This window comes from Podarcis filfolensis, assembly GCF_964270895.1.
Source record: "Podarcis filfolensis genome assembly, chromosome: Z".
Taxonomy (NCBI): Eukaryota; Metazoa; Chordata; class Lepidosauria; order Squamata; family Lacertidae; genus Podarcis; species Podarcis filfolensis.
Window position 1 is genome coordinate 47,108,330 of NC_139617.1, and position 18,588 is coordinate 47,126,917.

General features: G+C 45.2%; 1 protein-coding gene across 22 annotated transcripts in view; it reads right to left on the minus strand.

Moving 5' to 3' along the window:
• DNM1 (dynamin 1) overlaps positions 1 to 18,588 on the minus strand; it is a 133,550-nt gene that overhangs the window by 65,145 nt on the left and 49,817 nt on the right. For 17 of the 22 annotated variants that reach the window (XR_014544050.1, XR_014544051.1, XR_014544052.1 and 14 more), the window contains exons 8-11: positions 17,074 to 17,209; positions 15,638 to 15,705; positions 13,495 to 13,633; positions 45 to 131 (exon numbers count right to left, since the gene is read on the minus strand). Coding sequence is in view for 18 of the 22 variants with exons in the window: in XM_083597258.1 (XP_083453384.1) it covers positions 45 to 131; positions 13,495 to 13,633; positions 15,638 to 15,705; positions 17,074 to 17,209 (430 nt within the window). In the remaining 4 variants the exon portion in view is untranslated. Of the gene's footprint in view, positions 1 to 44; positions 132 to 9,380; positions 9,520 to 13,494; positions 13,634 to 15,637; positions 15,706 to 17,073; positions 17,210 to 18,588 lie in introns of all 22 variants that reach the window. The other 5 variants (XM_083597274.1, XM_083597265.1, XM_083597271.1 and 2 more) reach the window with 1 other exon arrangement.

The following is an 18,588-nucleotide window of genomic DNA, read 5'->3' on the forward strand; positions in this document are numbered from 1 at the left end:
GGTTGTGTATGTGTCTGTGAAATGAGAACCCCCTCCACACACACCTGATCTTTGGTTCTGCTCTCTCGATCGCGGATGTGGGTTGTAACAATTCGTTCCATTTCCTCCCGTAGGTGTGGGTATTGGCTGAGCTGCACAGGAAGAGAAGTGGGGGGAAGAACATGTGCATATGGGGAAATATAGGGTGGAAAGAGGCCAGGAAATTACTGCTGCTACCACCACTGTTCAGTCCTCATCAGAAGATCTGGTCGTTGGGATGGGGTGGAATAGGGGAGGTATAGAAAAGAAAAGTAGCAGAGAGATTTTCCAAGTTCCAGCCATGATACAACATTTGCTCTTCTTTACATCTTAGTCAGCATCTCAGTCTGGTTTGACATGTTTGAGAGGCAGCTTTGCTGGAACTAAATCCCCCTATTCTCACCAGCAGGAAACGTTTAGCAGAACAGCCATCTGTCAATGTGTCTTCTTAGGTTATTCTTTTGGCCTCCAGGTCTGAATTCATTTTATTTGAGGGATGTTTGGAATCTGGGCTACATAGCCAAGTTTCAACCTCCTGCAGGGGTAGCCAACATGGTGCTCTCCAGATGTAGCCAAAATGGCACCCTCCACCTCCCAACAGCCCCAACCAGCAGGGCCAATATCAGGGATGACCAGTGTTTCAGCCCAACAACATCCAGAGGTTACCACATTGGTTACCCCTGCCCTACTGTGCAAGGCACATAGTAGATTCTCTGCGGAAACTAAGTATGAAGATACAAAATCTTAAGAAATGGCATCTGATGCCTGACCTCATCGCAGGATGCTACAAGCAGTGGTTGGTACAATTTAGTCAGTACAGTAATCATTAACCTGGACCACTCAGTTAATTCCTAAATTAAAGGCACCAGGATTGAAGACTACCTAATAAGAAATTGAAATTAGGGGTTGCTGGATTGATTTAAAACAGGGATGCAGAAAGGGGAGGTATGGGGAAGTCGCTGAAAGAAGGTTTAAGGAAAGAAAGGTTAAGAAATTATACGTGTTTATATGTTTGTTTGTTTGTTTATGTATTGTGTTGTTTTGTCATTTAATATGTGTTGAAAAATCAATAAAAAATTTATATAAAAAAAATGAAGACTACCTGGAAGTTATACACTATTGACCTGTAGCTGTCTATACCAACCATCCTTAACCCAGAATCTTCCAGATGTTTGGACTCCAGATGTGCTGGCTGGGACTAATGGGAATTGTAGCCCAGTACATCTGGACAGCAGTAGCATTCCATTCAACAGCCCCAGTTCTGCTGGGACACCTATGGAATTAGTAAAGCCACCACAAGAGACGGAGGCATGGACATGTAGCCTGCACCTTGAAATATGTTTATTCTGCTCTCTCTTTCCGTTGTTCTTCTCCAACCCTGATAAGCAGTGGTGTTTTGGTGTGCAGTCCTGCACGAGTCACCTGACTTGCACAGAACGTGGCATCAAAAGACATAATCTCAATTTTCTTCTCGGGAATGTTGGAAGATATGCAGTAGGTTGGTGCAAGCTGTTTTACACTCTGATTGTAAGTGTAAGGAGAGGAATAGCTAGTTGTGATTACCAGTGGTGAGATACAGGCATTATGCACATGCCGAAGACACTCTCCCTTATCATTACTAAACCCTAGCACTGGAAATAGTTTTTGCACAGTTCTTTTGGAGACAGAGACCTAAAGAGCTGCACCTGATATCAATATCTGGGTAGATCCTTGGAGAGGAAAACAGCATCTAAGCTGCTAAAATCATAAGAAATACTTTTGCTCACAATAAGGCCCGAAGCACCTGTGCACATGTCAAAACATGGATATTTATACCAAGGGTAATATAAGATGTGTGGTGTATCAGAAGAATTTTTCCATTTTGACAGGTGTTTTTTTAAAGACATTTTATAGCCCCTCTTGTTTTAGTTTAGTGATTAATAATTTAAATAATTCACAAGCTTAATTAGGATTAATAAGGACTGTGTTTTGGCATATGCATCTTTTCAAACTGCAAACTGCTTTGAAATTTTGGAACACAGGATAGACTATAAATACAGTATGCAGAAACATGCTATGTCACTTTGGCTGAAATTAAAATAGCAGATATGCCTCCTTGACAATGGTAACTGTGAAGTTGAAATTAGGAGTGGCAATTATAGCTAATTTTGCGTGGCCTGGTACATAGCAAAAATGGATGCATTGAGAATACTGGGTATCAGAAAGCTGAACAGCATAGGATAATATTGCTTCTCTGTACTGAAGCATTTTGGTCTTATTTACAAGTTGTGTTACTGTTTTCTGTGAAACAATAAGATTTAGACTCATTGGAAAGAATTTGGTTAAGTTGTTAAGCAATCCATATTTTTGGTTCCAGAAGCACGTATTACATTGCAAATATAAAGGCAAACACTAAGGAAAGAAATTATGAACCGAACATCTCATTGCTTACTTAAATTGAAGCTGATAGGCAAGATTATAATTGAACATGAAATAGTTACGGTCCTGTGCACACTTACCTGGAAGTAAGCCCCATTGAAAAGAATGAGACATGTAAATGATATGTTTAAAGTAGATGAGAAAAAAGGATTTAGTACAGAATTTTCAAGGTATGAAAAGGAATTATTGGGAAACATTGAGAAGTTATTATTTAGCATGTATAAACTGTTTATAGAATGGCACACAAAACATGAAGAAATAAAATGGGTAATGATAAAATGGGCACAAGATATTGGGCATAATATCCAACTTCTGTTTTGGGAAAAATTATGAAAGGAAGATCTAAAATTCACAGCGTGCTGTCCGTTGAAGGAAAACTATATGAAAATGATGTATAGATGGTATTTAACACCAGTAATATTAGCTAAAATGTATAGAACTGCTTCTAATGTATGTTGGAAATGTAAAGAAAAAGAAGGCACGTCCTACATATGTGGTGCAAGATAACTAAAGCATTCTGGGAAATGATACATAATGAATTGAAGAAAATGTTTGAAATAACTTTTGTGGGGGGGAAAGAGGCTTTTTTGTTAGGCATTTTAGGTACAGAGATTCTGAAAGAGCAGAAAAGACTATGTATGCGACGACAGTAGCAAGAATATTACTGGCCCAGAGTTGGAAGGAAGATAAGGTTCCAACCAGAGAAGAATGGCTAATGAAGATGATGGACTATGCTGAAATGGTAAAATTGACGGGGAGAATGAGAGACCAGGATGAGAAGAAGTTTAAGAAAGAATGGGAAAAATACATAATTTATTTAAGAGAACACTGTAAACAACTAAAAACTTTGGCAGGATTAGAGTAATACTTGTAACGTACGAAACGCAACAGAAAAAGGTAATAATATTGTTAACAAATTAGATAAAAAATGGATAAGCTGAAAGAAAAAGGGGTTGACATTGAAAACCAGAGAAGGGTGGTGGGAAGTCTAGGGATTCTGAGAATCCTAAATGTAAGGCGAACGATATGTTTAAATTGAAATATGTTCTGTAAAACTCAATAAAACATATTTAGAAAAAAGAAAAAAGAAATAATGAGACTTCTGAGAAAATGTGCATAGGAAGCTGTAAAGCAGTCAGACAAGGACTGGACAGCGTATATGAAGTATATTTCATTGTGAATCTTCTAACTGAAGTCATTTTTAAGGGCAGCCACAACTGCAACATTACCAAGACTGGAATGTCTGGATATTTAGCTGCTTATTGCTTTAGATCAGGGAAGGGCAAGCTGCAGCCCTCCATAAGAGCATAAGAGCCTGCTGGATCAGGCCAATGGTCCACCCAGTCCAGCATCCTGTCCTTAAGGGGCCAAGCAGATGCCTCTGGGAAACCTGCATGAAAGAGCCAAACACAAGAGCGCTCCAACTTTGTTGAATATCCATGAGTTCTAGTGTTATGAGAGTGGGAGAAAATCAGCACTTTCCTCATGCTATACATAATGAACTTCTATCATGTCACTTCTTATTTGCAGTCTCTCTAAACTAAAAATCTCATAATGCTTCAACCTTTCTTCATAGGAGAGTCACTCCATCCCCTTTATCGTTGCCATTTTCCGAACCTTCTCCAGCTCTACAATCTCCTTTTTGAGGTGAGGCGACCAGAAATGCACACAGTGACAACTCTTTTATCATCCCTTTGGACTGACCATGTTGACTAGGGCTGATGGGAATAGGGCGCCCCAAACCTGCTTCAGACAGAGGGAGAAACATCCTTACTTCTTGCTGGTTAAGATAGAAGGAACCGTGCCAGAAAAAAACCCCAGGAAATTGGAAAATCTTTCTCAGCTTTTTTGTTGTTGGAAAAATAGAAAAGCAATAACCATCTTGGTGACACAAAACAAACTACTCCACTCTGTGAAATGCTCTCAGTTTATTCAAAACTTTGACTATTTGATAAAATTTTCAAACAAAGCAGAAGGAAAGGAAAACTGTCATAGCCATGTTCACCAGAACTCATGCGGGGGAGACACCACACCTAGCGCATGCATGGGGTCAAGCGATGCTGGGGAAGAGCAGGCCACAGGCACACCACGGGACACCACGCCCACAAGGGATCATGCGTCAGGATGCAAAGGGGCAAGGTGGGGAGGCAGTAGCACGACGAAGCACCCAGAAATGCCATGATCCTGAACAGGAGAGCAGGTGAAACCTAAGAAAGGGGGCTGGCTTGGAAATCGGTTCTCAAATATTTGCCAAGTGCACATTTCCCTCTCCTGGACTTTCACCATCATGTCCTTTATTCCAGAACGTGACAGCTGCATCTACAGGTGTCTCCCTAACTTAGGAACTTGCTTCCATGCTATGGAACTCGCAGTGGACAACCTCAGACCACATCTCCAATCAAGTCTCTGCTTCTTCCTCTCACCTCCCTCTGCCCTCGCTTCTTCCTCTACGGTTCTGACAGCTGCCTTGCTCAGGTCCTAGCTGCCATGCTTCTTACAAAGCTACATATGGGCTGGTGCAACTGCTGAAATGGTTATCCTAGGCCTGGCCTAGAGCTAGTAATTACTACTTTGCAAGTGGAAGGTTGGTGGCCACCTTCTCTGACAGAGCCCCTGCACCTTTAACAGCAGCCTGGCTCAACACAGAAAATAAACAGGTGAAAAGCACTGTAGCTCATTGGTAGAACATTTGTTCGGCCTGCTGACAGCTCCAGTTTCAACCCCTGATGTCTTCAGGTAGGCCTGGGAGGGCCAGACTAGGGATGAGTGAATCTGCTAATTTCAGTTTCGCATTTTCCCAATTCTCCACATTTTCACATTGCCATTGTCCACCCAGGGACAGCTGTGGCCAGGATTCCTGCAATTCAGGGGGTTAGACCAGATGACCCTAACTCTATTCCAACTATGATTCTATGATACACATTAGTTTATATATAAAAAATAAAGTCTGTGTGAGAATTCATAAGCATTATAGTGCAAATGTCTCATAATATGTACATTTGTGTAAGCATTATTGTACACTACTTTAGCTAGGGGCTCATTTATCCACACACATCCTTCCTCCAGCTTTCCAGGCACAGTCCATGTTTTAAAGCTTCATGTCTGAAAGCTTTGTTGCCCTGGAGCTTTCAACATGAAAACCTGCTCTTTAGCACCAAACTGGAGCAATCCATGGAAAACACAAATGGCTGTTTGTTGTGCTTCAGCTTTAAAGAGCACTCAGACACAGTGTTTTGAAGTGCAGACCTGTGCCTGGAAAGAGTGGGGCAAAAGTAAGTGTGGGTCACACCTATTGTATTGATTTTTATGCATGTTTATTTACCTTACTATATGCACTTTTTGCATCTTACTTGGTGGATAACTTCATTGCATTTCAGCTCACACAATGTTCTGTAAAGTGTGAATTAGGTAATTTTGCCCATCAATGCAAATTGTGCCTTCGCTGGACTAAGACATTTTGCAAGATCACACACATTCCCTGGTACAGAAGCTGCCCAGGCAGCTGAATCTCACTTAAACACAGGCTCTGGGCCACCATTATCCACCATTCCTGGGGGCAAAAGGCCAGTTCGGAGTGAGGGTTTGCAGACCAGGCTACATGGCAGGCGCAGCTCTGCCCTTGAACGTGCCGGTCCCCTCACTCTGCCTGACTCTGCCTGACGGAAGGGCTGGTGGCCCTTACTTGAAAAGATTCCTGTCTTAAACCTGAATTTCCCATCTTTCTATATCCCTGTCGGAAAAGTGGCAGCTGCTTGATTTCTCAGGGTCAGGCTCTCAAGAAAAGGCAGAGGAACAGAGCCGTTAAAAAAGGGGGGGGGCATCCTGTTGAGGTGATGTAACAACAGCAGCGCGTTCAGGCTGTGAAGAGTCTTGTCATGTGTAAAATGAAATGTCAGAGCCAGGCCTGCCAGGCCTAACCGAAGGAATCATTTGTTTCCCTACACTTTCACCTCTTCCTCCAGCTTTTCGTTCTTTTTTCAGCACCAGCTAAGTTTTTCCATCTTTTCTTGTGGCTCACTTATATGCACTCACACATCCACCCACACCCACACAGACCGCTCAGAAAAACAGATGGATTCATTTCCCGTGCAATTTGCAATGATTAGTAACGATCTTTCGCTGATGGACGGGGATGGGGTTTTATAACTCAGGTCTGCCTTTCCTTGCGGCTTATATCAAGTTACTCTGGGGGTGAGATGGAATATTCAGAACAGAAATTCACTCACAGAACCAGGAAGGTCCAGTGAGCGCACACACACACACACACACAAACAAACAAACAAACAAGCAAACACAATTCACCTAACATGTAGGCCTCAAGACACCTAGATTAGCATTTCTCTTAGAACTCCATAGAAATTCCCTGAGCAGAGGCTTGTGTAAGACTAATAGCCAGCATTACAAAAGGCATGTCTTGCATTCATAGCTGATTCAAAGGGAAGGATTCCACCTACTGAAGCAGAAACATCAACGCTTCTAGTAGTTCCCACTTCCCACCCAATCCAGGTCTAGGACCAGGACCTTCTGGGTTCTGGGATTTGAGTTTTCAAGATATATCTGCTAAGCATGTGACACTGTCTGTAATGTGACAGTGAGGGCAAGAGAGGTGGACCTGACTCCTCTACCAGCAAATAAGAGGAAAGAGCCCAAAGTGGAGCATTGCCTTATTCAGTGGGAGAAAACAAGTCACAAAGAGAGGGGGAGCTGCAGGGCAAGAATTCAAGTGCTGAAGGAAAGTGGGGTATAAAATGTCTCTTGAAAAGAGGTGCAGGAACTAAGAAAATCTTGCTTGATTGTCTTGGAACCCTCTTCTCCCAAGCTGTCACTTAAGAGAAGAGATTTTGCTCAGGAGCACAGCACAGAAGGAAAGGGTTAAATCTCCCTTTCCCACCCACTTGATGCAACCCCAGTAATTTTCAGGGTGCTATTTGCATTTTTTAAAAAATAAATAAATACATGCACGTTAAAGATTCATTTAACGTCGCCTCTTATGTAGCCCTGACATTTTCGCAATCGACTGTTATGGTGCAAGCCACACGTCCAGTCAGAAGTAAGTCCCACGGAATTCAATGGGACTTAACCCCAGGATAATGGAGTACAGGATTGCAGCCTTAAATTGCTTTTGCATTTCTCATTTTGGACTGCTGTGTGCAGGCATTCTTCCTACTTCTACTCTCAAACCTGGGAATATCTCTTTGAGATTGCCAGATCCAGTCCTGGAATACAGGAGAGAAACGGAGTGGTTTTTAGTACAGCACTTGCAACTTTACCTGAGCAGGGAGAGTGAATTGTTAGGACTCTAATTCAGCTGTAATCAATTAATGTATCAACTAAAGGGCAAGCTGGCCTCTTTAAAGAGGTGTGTGGTGCCCCCTGATGGAGTCCACAGGTTCAGGAAAACAGCACTGATCTGGCAGATGTGAGATGGCATCGTCTGGAAGAGATCTGGAATATCAATCCCAATTTATTTATTTATTTGGTTGTTGTTTTTTAAATATCCACAATCTCTTTCTCTGCTTCCTTGTTCTCAAAAGTTTGGCTTTCCAGATGGGGAAAAGCAAATAAAACAGGTTTTCAACATGCAAATCAGGGACAGTTTGAAATTGGGGCCGGTGTGTGTGTGTGTGTGTGTGTGTGTGTGTGTGTGTGTGTTGCAACAAGACTATTCTGAAACAAAGGGAGAGTAAAACAAGAAAGGGCTTGCTAATAAGCAATCACTCTTTTTATCCAGCTGACTTCTGAATTCCTATCTTAAGAAATTTATAGCAGTTGGCTCTGAGTGATGGCAGACACAATATTACATTGTAAGTGGATCATTTATTAATTTGGGCCCCCCTTCCCCCTAAAGAGCTTGAGAACAACACTACCATCACCAACACCACTTTAACGTCTGAAAGAGCAAGATGGTTAATTTGCTTAATTATACCATCTGGAATTACGTAACAAGGCAAAAGGGGATTCATCTGGTCTAGCATACTGTCCTCAAAGTGGCCAACCAGATACCTGAATGGGAAACCTGCAAACAAGACCCAAACCCAAGAGCCCTCTCTCATCCCGTGGTTTCCTGTAACTGTTGAGGCAAAGCATAGCCACCGTGGTTAGTAGCCATTTGTAAATGAATGCATTACTAGGCACTTAGGAAGCAGCAGGTAGATGGCTGTGTCATGGTAGATGTTATGGTGTTGATTGGGCCAGTTTGCAATCACAAACACAGCTTGGGGTTACTTATTATTGGCTGTGCAAATGGCTTGTTCACAGTTCCTTCACTCATATAACCAAGAATGAGGTTGAATCAGGTCTTCACTGAGAGGCTGTTATCCCTTTTACTGGAAACAGTAGGGTATAAACCTTGTATGCTCATTGCTCCAGCTCCCATCAACTCCAGCCAGTACGGCCAATGGTCAGAGATGGTGGGAGCTGTAGTCCAGCAACATCTGGAAGGCACCAGGTTGTCTAACCTTGTTCCAGATACGGGACAGATATAAAACAATGAGATTGTACCCTTCTGTGGCCCAGTGGCATGCCAGACTTTGTACGAAGCCAATTGGCATGGTCATACTGTAGGATTTGCCACCACCTGCAAATCCTCGTTATCAATATTACTTTAATTCTGTTCTGTGATTTTTAGTGATATGATTTATTTATTCTTACGTAAACTGCTTTGAGGTCGCTTGGTGATGAAAAGCTTCACATCAACACACTAAATAATAATAAAAAACCAACAACTGTTTTAAAGAACTCAATGCCTATTGCCTACTAACAAACCAAGAGCCAAACTCTGGCACACGTCCCTAATTTTCCTCTTTTTGCTGGCAGGGACCGCTGCACTCGGCGTACCAAGAAATTAGCTCCTGTGTCTCTGTCGCTGGATGGATGGGTATGCCTGGGTGCAAAGTGGCATTGTGCCAAGGTTCCCTCTCTTTGGGGGCGTACGGGTTCTTTACCTTTTCGCTACACTTTCTGATGGTGGACGTGAGCTCACTCACTACCATGTCCACACACTTCAGACATGGCTCATTCAGTTTCTGCACCTGCTTTTTCACTATGGCTTCAAAAGCGAGGTCAGGCGTGAAGAGACCCGTTCTGCGTGGCGAAAGGAGCAGGGAAGGAGAGAAGCAACAACAAGAAGAAGAAAGGAGTGCGAAGCAGGCGGAGGAGGAAAGAAAGAGATCAGACAGAGGGGAGGGAGGGGAAGAAAGGAAGAAAGAAAAAGAGAAAGGGAGAAGAGAAAAACACAAGGCAAAAATGAGATTTTGGTTCACTCCACAGGCCAGGGGTAGCCAATGTGGTGCCATCCAGGTGTTGCTGGACTCCCAGCTCCCACCACCCCTGACCACTGGTCAAGCTGGCTGGAGCTGATGATTGCTAAAGTCCAGCAGCATCTGGAAGGAACGATGTTGTTTATCTCTGCCTTAGGCAAATGTAACCCAAGTGAGCGTCACTAAAGGACCCAAAGTGCTGCCAAGCATCAGGTGGATTCTACAGGAGGAAGAAAAGATGGAATGAAAAACTGCAAGCCAGGGTGTGGCCAGTGAAATGGACAGATGGGTAAATGCAGGGATCCCTTCCTCCCCAACCCTACCACTCTCTCTGACTCCTGAAAAAATGAAGCCTTCATCTCCCTATTGAGAGTCCCACTGGGGCCTCAGGTCATCTCTCATCCTCCCTCAAGGTTGCTTTCTATGTGGACACCTAAAAAGCACGCACATGCAGCTTAAGGTCCTTGAAGAAGTAACCCTGAAAACGCTAACACATGTGTCAGAGGGAAGACCTACAGCAGCGGTGGAGAACCTGCAGCCTGCCAGATGTTGCTGGACTACAACTTGCATAATCCCTGACCATTGGCCATGCCAGCTGAGGCTGATAGGAATCAAGATTCAATACATGGGGCATCACAGACTCCCTGTCCCTGATCTACAGGCTCTCTTCTGCAGCTTTTACTATGTGTGACTTTTCTCTTGAAGATGAACATGAGTTAAAATTTACCCCTGTATGTTGCCACATAACATGTGTATGCACTCTGCTAGACTTTCTGTTTATAGATAACATGCGTAGAGGCCGGTGACCAAGATGATAAAAGGTCTGGGAACTCAACCTAATGAGGAACAGATTGGGGAGCTGGGTATGTATTGCTTAGATGAGAGGTGATATGATAGTCATCTTCAAATACCTTAAGGGCTTCCACATGAAAGATGAAGCAAGCTTGTTTTCTCCTGCTCCATAGGGTAGGACCCGAACCAGTGAATTTAAAAAACAAGAAATGAGGTTCCGACTAAACCAAAGAAGAAGGTGGACTCTCCTTTACTGGAGGCTTTTAAGAAGAAGTTGGATGGTCACCTGCCAGGAAACCTTTAGCTGTGATTCCTGCATTGCAAGGAATTGGACTAGAAAACCCTTAGGCTACAAATCTATGATTCTATTATTCTAAGTTGGTCAACTGCCTGTCCTGCACAGAACTGCCCCTGAAGGAGCAGGTACACAGCTGAAGAATGTTTCTGGGACCAACATTGTCCTAGAGGCCCACATAACCTGAGTGGCTAGAAGTGCTTTTCCCCAGCTGCAGTTAGGATGGCAGTTCTGACAGGTGAGGAGAAATGAAATGGAAAAGGGAATGGCTGGCTGGCTCCCTGAACAACAGCACTTTATGCTGCACCATTTTGGTACAGTTTCCACTTGTACAGGATTAAGCTGGTCTAAACAACGCTCTTTCCTCTCTCTCTCTCTCCCTCTCTCTCATTCTCTCTCTCTCTCTCTCTCTCTCTCACACACACACACACACACAGCGCCAAGGGCCTCAGTCACAGGCGAATTCAAACTGCAAGTGTTGGTTCTGTAGGAACCAGTGATAACAATCTCTATCTGTCTGCATTCTTTCCAACTTTTCCATTCTTACCTGCTCCCTAATTTGCTTAGAACAATTGTGGGGAACCTTCAGCCCTCCAGATATTATTTGACTACAACTCCCATCAGCCCAATCAAGCATGGCCAATGACTAGGGATGGTGGGAATTGTATTTCAGCAACACTTGGAGGGCCAAAGGATCCTCACACCTCTGGATACCCAGTCCTCACTAGAAAGAAGGAAACTGTTCTTCATGACCGTTTTAGAAAGGGTTTCACTACAGATACAGATTTGCTCTTGTTGGGGGAGGGCGAGAGAAATAAGATAAAGAGGAAAGAATGTGAATAGCACAAACAAACAGAAAAGGAGATTTGTAGAAAAGCAGGGAATGGTGATTAACCAATGGGAAAATTAACAGAGAAGGTTCAAGTGGAGTGGGCAGGGGTCATGAAAAATTGGCCCTTCCAATCCAGTTATTCAGATGACACTGCATACTTGGCAGCCTACCGGCTTGTGTTTCATCAGGCACTAATGGCAAGATTTCTGGGTGCTCCCCACAGCCACAGACCCCCCAACACCCCCATAAGGAGAGCAGGGTAAAAAAACAAAAGTCCTCCCAGCATTCTAGAACTTCAAGGAACCTATGACAGATGCGCTCACTTTTGTTTGCTCCCAATCTGAGCCCAAGAATGATGACAACCGGTCATTGTGGCCTCTTGCCAAAGCACCAGGCATCTCCTCTTTTGCCTGGACTCAGTCTTTGCCACAAATAACATTCTAGAATACTCCATCTTTCACCCTGCCCAGTTACCTGTTCCCAAATGGCCACCAGTTCGTCCAACATGCCAAGGGTTCCAAGCGCTCACACTCTAGAGAGTCAAAGGCCTTTTTAAAATTAAATAAATAAATTCCAGTACCTGGGTGTCTGCCTCAAAGGAGCAGAAAATGACTAAGAGAAGGAACACCTGTCTCTCCTGTATTTCTCTGCACCTGCAGTCATTTGGAATAAAATGGGGTGAGGTTATGGTACCTCTCCCATGGCAGCCAATCATAGCCTAAGCGAATGAAATATGGAAACTTCCAAGGCAACTCATTCCAAGAGACTGAGGAGAGAGTGGTGGGCAATCAAGAGAGGAGAGATGTTTCTAGTTTAGTTCTCTTCAGCCAGTTGCTGCTCTTCCAGGACAGGACACAAACCAAGCCAATCAGAAAATGTACCAAGCTGCAGAGGTTTTAGAACAGACCCATGTGGCTATGGAGCCCTCAGAAATTGAAATCCCGAGATATAAAGATACATTTATTAATGGTGGAGACAGTACTGTTAGCAGTACTTTGATAGTATTGTCATTGGTCTTCAAAAATGTCATATATTTTTATTTCTTGAGATAAGCTCTGGTGGTGGTGGGGTGAGGGGAAAGTGTTCTGCAGGTTTCTAGTATGGTTCTAACTGAACTGGGGAGAAGCAAATGTGAAAACTCTTTGGCTAGCTTCCAGGACATCACCAACACACATTTTGGAAAGGTGAAGGATAACATATATATTTACAAAAATATTATATGCCACTCTAAAAAAGAAAAAAAGTCTGATGTTTGAAGGCACTAGGTGTTCCAGCCTGGTGTGCATGTCTCTAAGAGATGTTGTGAAGCCAAGGCAAAGAGCCAGCTGTAATCCCTCTGGAAATGTTAAATCTGTTTTCTCCCTAAGCATTGTTTCCTATCTATATCCCATTCTGAAGACCTGAAATCTCCAAAGGAAGCTCTAATGGAGAAATCAGAAGCAAATGGAGAAATCAGGTGCGATTCTGGTGAAGCTGTGGGAGGCGGGGACAAGACTGCAGCCTGTTCTTGTTGGGTTCTCTTTTTTTAAGTATAAAATTTTCCTCCTGTTTGAGGGCCAGCTGAATGCATTTGTTCCTCATGGTGCAATAAGTTGTAGTGGGACCCAGGATTCTAGAGCTCATGAAGAAATGGCTGCGCTTTGTTTGGCGGAAGAAAAGCTAGCCACACCCCTTAAGCTTCCCCATCTCTTTCTGATTGGCTAGGAAACTCCAGCCTGGATTCGCTCAGTTCTAGTCATGCTGTTAAGGACGGTAGTTAGAAAATACAACAAAACGTCACTGCCAGGCAGGGTTGTCACCCAAATCACAAATGCTGTGCTTCAGCCAGAGGGGATGTGGGCAAGAGCATGTTGGGACTCCATGCTCCCTTTCGGGGTTACCTTCTTGGTGCACTGTCTAACGGTATTGATTAACTCCGAAATCACCATATCCACGCATTTCAGGCAAGGCTCTTTAATCTTCTTCACCTGCTTTTTCACAATGGTCTCAAAGGCCATGTCGGGCGTGAAGAGACCGGTTCTAAACACCCCGGTGGGGAGGGGACAAGACAAAGTGGGAGGAAGACAGGGCAAGAGGAGTGATACAGCATTACAGATCAACTTCAGAGCAGTCGCTCATATCACAGAGAAGCAGCTTGGGGTGTGCTGGGTGAGACTTGAAAAACCAGGAAGGAAGAGAAGAGCTCTCTGAGGGCTACACAACCCACTTCCCCACATGGACAAGGCCAGGGGCGAAGGAAACTGTGGCTCTCCCAGCTACCATCAGCCCCAGCTGATGTAGTCAGGGATGTAGGGAGCTGAAGTGATGGGCCAACCTCTGGCTTAGATGGAGAGGAGATGGCCTTCCTGTCCCAGCAGGCTTTGGGCCTCCCAAGCTGACCCTTCTTCTGCCCTGCTGCACTGTTCTTTGAGCATTGCTTGCAGCAGGAGTGGGGAACCTTTGGCCCTCCAAATCAGGGGTGAGGACCCTTTGGCTCACACTCTCATACAGGCAACCTTCCCAGGGCTGCATGCTGCGGTGGATGGGGCCAGAGGCTGAGCAATGGAAATGACTTTTACCTTTGTACAGTACTTTACATCCCCGCCATGCAAAAGTCAGGTGTTTCTACACAAACACACACACTACCAATCCATCCACCATCTAAGCAAGTGAGAAGGATTCTCTCAGTTCAACAGCACATTCAAACCAATCAAAAGCCTTTGAGGAGGGCCCAGAGCAGGGCCTGGCAGGGGCTAGATTAAGAGGCTTAGGGGGATGCATTTGGCTCCCTTGCCTGCACAAAACCTTGTTGGACTCCAATTCCCACCAGTCTTGACCAGCTTGGCCAATGGCCAGGGATGATGGGAGTTGTAGTCCTACAAGACGTACAGGGCCACTGGTTCCCCACTTTTTCATTAGAGTTTTAGCTAGCTACTGTTTTTAATTTGTTCCCTTTGTAGCTTGGCATGTGCTACTTTATGGGGTTCTATTGCTGTGCTGGCTGGGGATGATGGGACTTGTAGTACTAAATTTTCCCAGGGCACCAGGTTGGTGAAGGCTGTCCTTGTCATTGCAAGGAAGAGAAGAGGCTCAAGTAGCGGGAGCAGTTCTACCACCACCACCACACCTAGTTAGTCCCTTAGATTGCATATCTTTTCTAATGACACACTTGCAGTGAGGGCAGAGGGAGCAGAGCATCAGATGAGAACAGAGCCAAGAGAACTTTGAGGCTGATTATCACTGCATACAGAAGCAGCAACAAATGTGTGTCCTGACTCAACCTTTACGATATGGGCCTTAGGCAGGATGGATACTCCATCATGAGTTGCTCATTGTGGAAAACTTAAAGTGCTGAGAACTCATGGGAAGTGAGAGGAGCAAAATGCACCTCAGGGCTGCTCTGTCCCAGCTGGCATGCTAAGAACCTCCTCCCCTTCTTAATCAGGCCAAACTACAGCCAGCCCCTGGGCTTGGTGCAACATCAAAGCCATACGCCTGAAGCTGGTGCTATCCAGATGTTTTGGTCTACAGCCCTCATAATGCCAACCAGTGACCACATGAGCCAAGGCTGAAGAAACATCTGGAAGGCATCAGGTGGGGGAGGCGGTCTAAATGGATCCTGCAAGTATGACAGCCCTGTTTTACACCAGTGCAGGTTGCAGACAGAAGTGGCCTCACCACCAGAATGGAAAACTGAGCCACTGTAGATATTCGAGGGGAAAAAGCAACATGAAACAATAGCCAGGGTGGGATTACTTCCTGGGGTACTCATTCTTGCAGATGACATCACTTCCCCTTCCACAGTGAATGGAAAGGCAGCTTTATTTTACATGCTCCTGCCTCAGGGAAACAGGAAGCAAGCCAACAGGGATCAATTGTGGAACCTACCCACAGGTTTCAAAGCCGACCACCTCAGCAGGCACTTCTGCCCGTCTGCCAACCTACCATACCTCTGACGTCTTCAGGACCCAGCCCTGGAAGTTCTAGAAATACTGTCAAAGAAACGGCGCAGAGGCAGCCTGCCTCCATTGCATTGATACATGCCTGATTCCATGGATGTTCTTGATGGCGTAGCTGATCTCTCTTCGCAGCTCCTTCTCATCAAATTCCATCTGCATGGGGAGAAAAAGCCATCAGCACAGCCATTGCAGCATGTTGCTACAAGTCTGGACTACCTCAATGTGCTCTATGAGGGGCTTCCCTTGTACTTGATCAGGAAGCTGCTATTACTGCAGAATGACAGGCGAGGATCTGGGAGGCCAGGGTTCAAACCCCTACTTGGTCGTGAAGCTCAATGGGTGACCTTGGGCCAGTCACTCACTCTCAGCCTAAACCTACCTCACAGGGTTGTTGTGAGGATAAAATGGGGAAGAGGGGAACTATGTACGGCAGCCTGAGCTCCTCAGGGCAGGATATAAATGCAATAAATTAAGAAGGTGGGATATCCCGTTGCCTCAGGAGAGGGAGGAAAATTCTCAGGGATGATTCATACCCTGGCCGGCACTTTCTTGATCTCCTGCCCTCAGGCAGAAGATACAGAGGCATGATTAGTTGCACCAACAGGGTAAAGAACAGCTTCTATCCTGGGCTGTTAGGCTGCTGAATGAAAAGATAACAGCAGGGCAACTGACTTTCGGGTTTGGTGTGTGTGTGTCAGTAAACGAGGGGAATTAAGACTAAGAGAGCTGAGTGGGGGGTGCTCGTGTAATCTCACTGTATACAAGTACAAGTGACAATAAAGTATTTCAATATACATGCAATAAATTAAGTAAATAATAAATAAGCTCAAGGGCAAATGGCCTCTTGTTATTTACCTCAGCTCTACAACAGTTCCCTCAGAAGGGTTGTCCCTCAGGAAACTGAAACTTACACCCCTGTTCTTATAGGTTTTCAGGGCCTCACAGAAAGAAGACAGGGAGCACCACCCCAGCTGCTCCAGGTGGTGGGACCCAAACCAATGGATTCAAATGACAAGGGAGGAGATTCTGATGAAACTTTATGGTGGCAAGAGCCGTTTGACAGTCTGGACAGGCTCCCTCAGAAGATGGTGGACTCTTCGTGGGAGGTTTTTAAACAGAGGATAGCTGTCTGTCAGGGATGCTTTAGCTGCAATTCCTGAAATTGAGGGGGTTGGACTAGAAGACCTCAGGGTCCCTTCCTACTGTACAGTTCTATGATTCTATGATTAGCAAAAAGAAGGAAAATGGAAAGAAATGAAAATGAAGAACGCAGCATGTTACCCTGAAGGAGACCAGTTGAGAAGAAGAAGAAGAAAGAGCACAGGGAGCAAAAAAGGAAATGCCAGCGGCAGCCTATGCCAGCCGCCTCAGAATTCATTCCAGTCGGCACAGCTGTTCAACAACCCAGCAGGACACAGAAGGGCTGGCTGGGGCTGGTGGAAGTTGTAGGCCAAAATATCTGCAGGGAACTGGATTGCAGAAGGCTGGCCTAGGCAAATGCTAATGAGGGATCCGTTTTACCTTCACCAACTCAAAGGGGAATCTCTCGTGGAATATGCGGTTGATCCTGGCACCTCCAGATAGCTCATAGGTATCGATCTGATCGCCAGAGCCTTCAATGCGCTTCTCGAAGTCGACAGCAAACTGCTGGACCATTCTATGCAGGGAATTAAAGAAGGGAGAAAGAGATTTCATAAATGCAGAACACCCATCCAATTAAAGTTCACTGAAGCCATCACATGTTTTACCGTCAGCTTGTGAGCTGGCTGTGATTGGCCCTTTCTATTGCACACTCCAAAAAAAAGAAAAAAATGTATAAATCATTTGCTACAACATACATGACACAAGCTTAAGAATGGATAGAGCGCCTAGCAGACAGAACTGGCAAGGGGTCAGAAGCCAGGGCGGAGTAGTGATTATAGAGTGCTGGACCAGGACTTGGGGACTGGAGTTTGAATCCCCACTCAGCCAGGAAGCTCACTGGGTGACTTTGGGCCAGTCACCATCTCTTAGCCTAATCTCACAGGGTTATTGTGAGGATTAAAAGAGAAGGGAGAACTGTGTATGCCACCTTGAGCTCCCTGTAGAAACAGGTGGGATATAAATGTAATAAATCAATAAAGTAAATGTACTTATGTGGTCCCAGGAGCCAAATTTAGGTTGCTAGGTAGGATGGGCTTCAAGTGTTTGCTTGCTACTGCTAGAAGCCTCCGAGCCAAGATGGCCTTAGAAGACAGCATTGATATAGTGGACATAAAGGAAACTGGGTGGGAGAGAACCAGCAGGGCACAGTTATCTCTGGTGAAAAACTCAATGGGAAGGACTGGGAAGGACGCATCAGAGGTGGTGGCGCTTGGCACATCAAAGAGGGCATTGAGCACAGCATGTCAGAAATCCCCCAAGCGGCAGACTCTTCCATGGTGGTGATACAGGGCCCCAAGAGCAATCTAAGTTTGGGTTACCAGACATCCCCGATTCCCGGGGACAGTCCCCAGATTTGCAAATCTGTCCCCAGACAAATTCTGTCCCTGAAATGTCCCCAGATCTGCAAATCTGCTCCCAGGAAACGTGGCAGCGGCATTCTCAGCAGCCCAAGCCAGCCTGGTAGCGCAGCTGGTTCTGGCTGGCTTCAGAAGCTGCTCACAGCTGTGGCGCCCACCATTCTTCCTCTCCGGAAGTCCCCATATGATGGGTCTTGCGCACAACCCATCATATGGGGACTTCCGAAGAGGAAAAATGGCGGGCGCCACGGCAGCAAGCAGCTCCTGAAGCCAGCCAGAGCCAACTGCCAGAGCCAACTGTGCTACCAGGCTGGCTCCGGGCTGCTGACTGCCTCTGCCAGCACCACTGCCAAAGGGAAACCGGGGACGTCCGGTGGTACACATCTCTTGCCCCTTTCCCCCTTTGTTTTGACTGACTTGGGGAGGCTCAGGAGTCGCGGGCGAGTGGCCGTGGCCCAGTTTTTTAAAAAACTGTGCATTTATGTTTCATAGGGTGCGAAAGAAGGGCTTTGCACTTTTATACAATATGCATGTG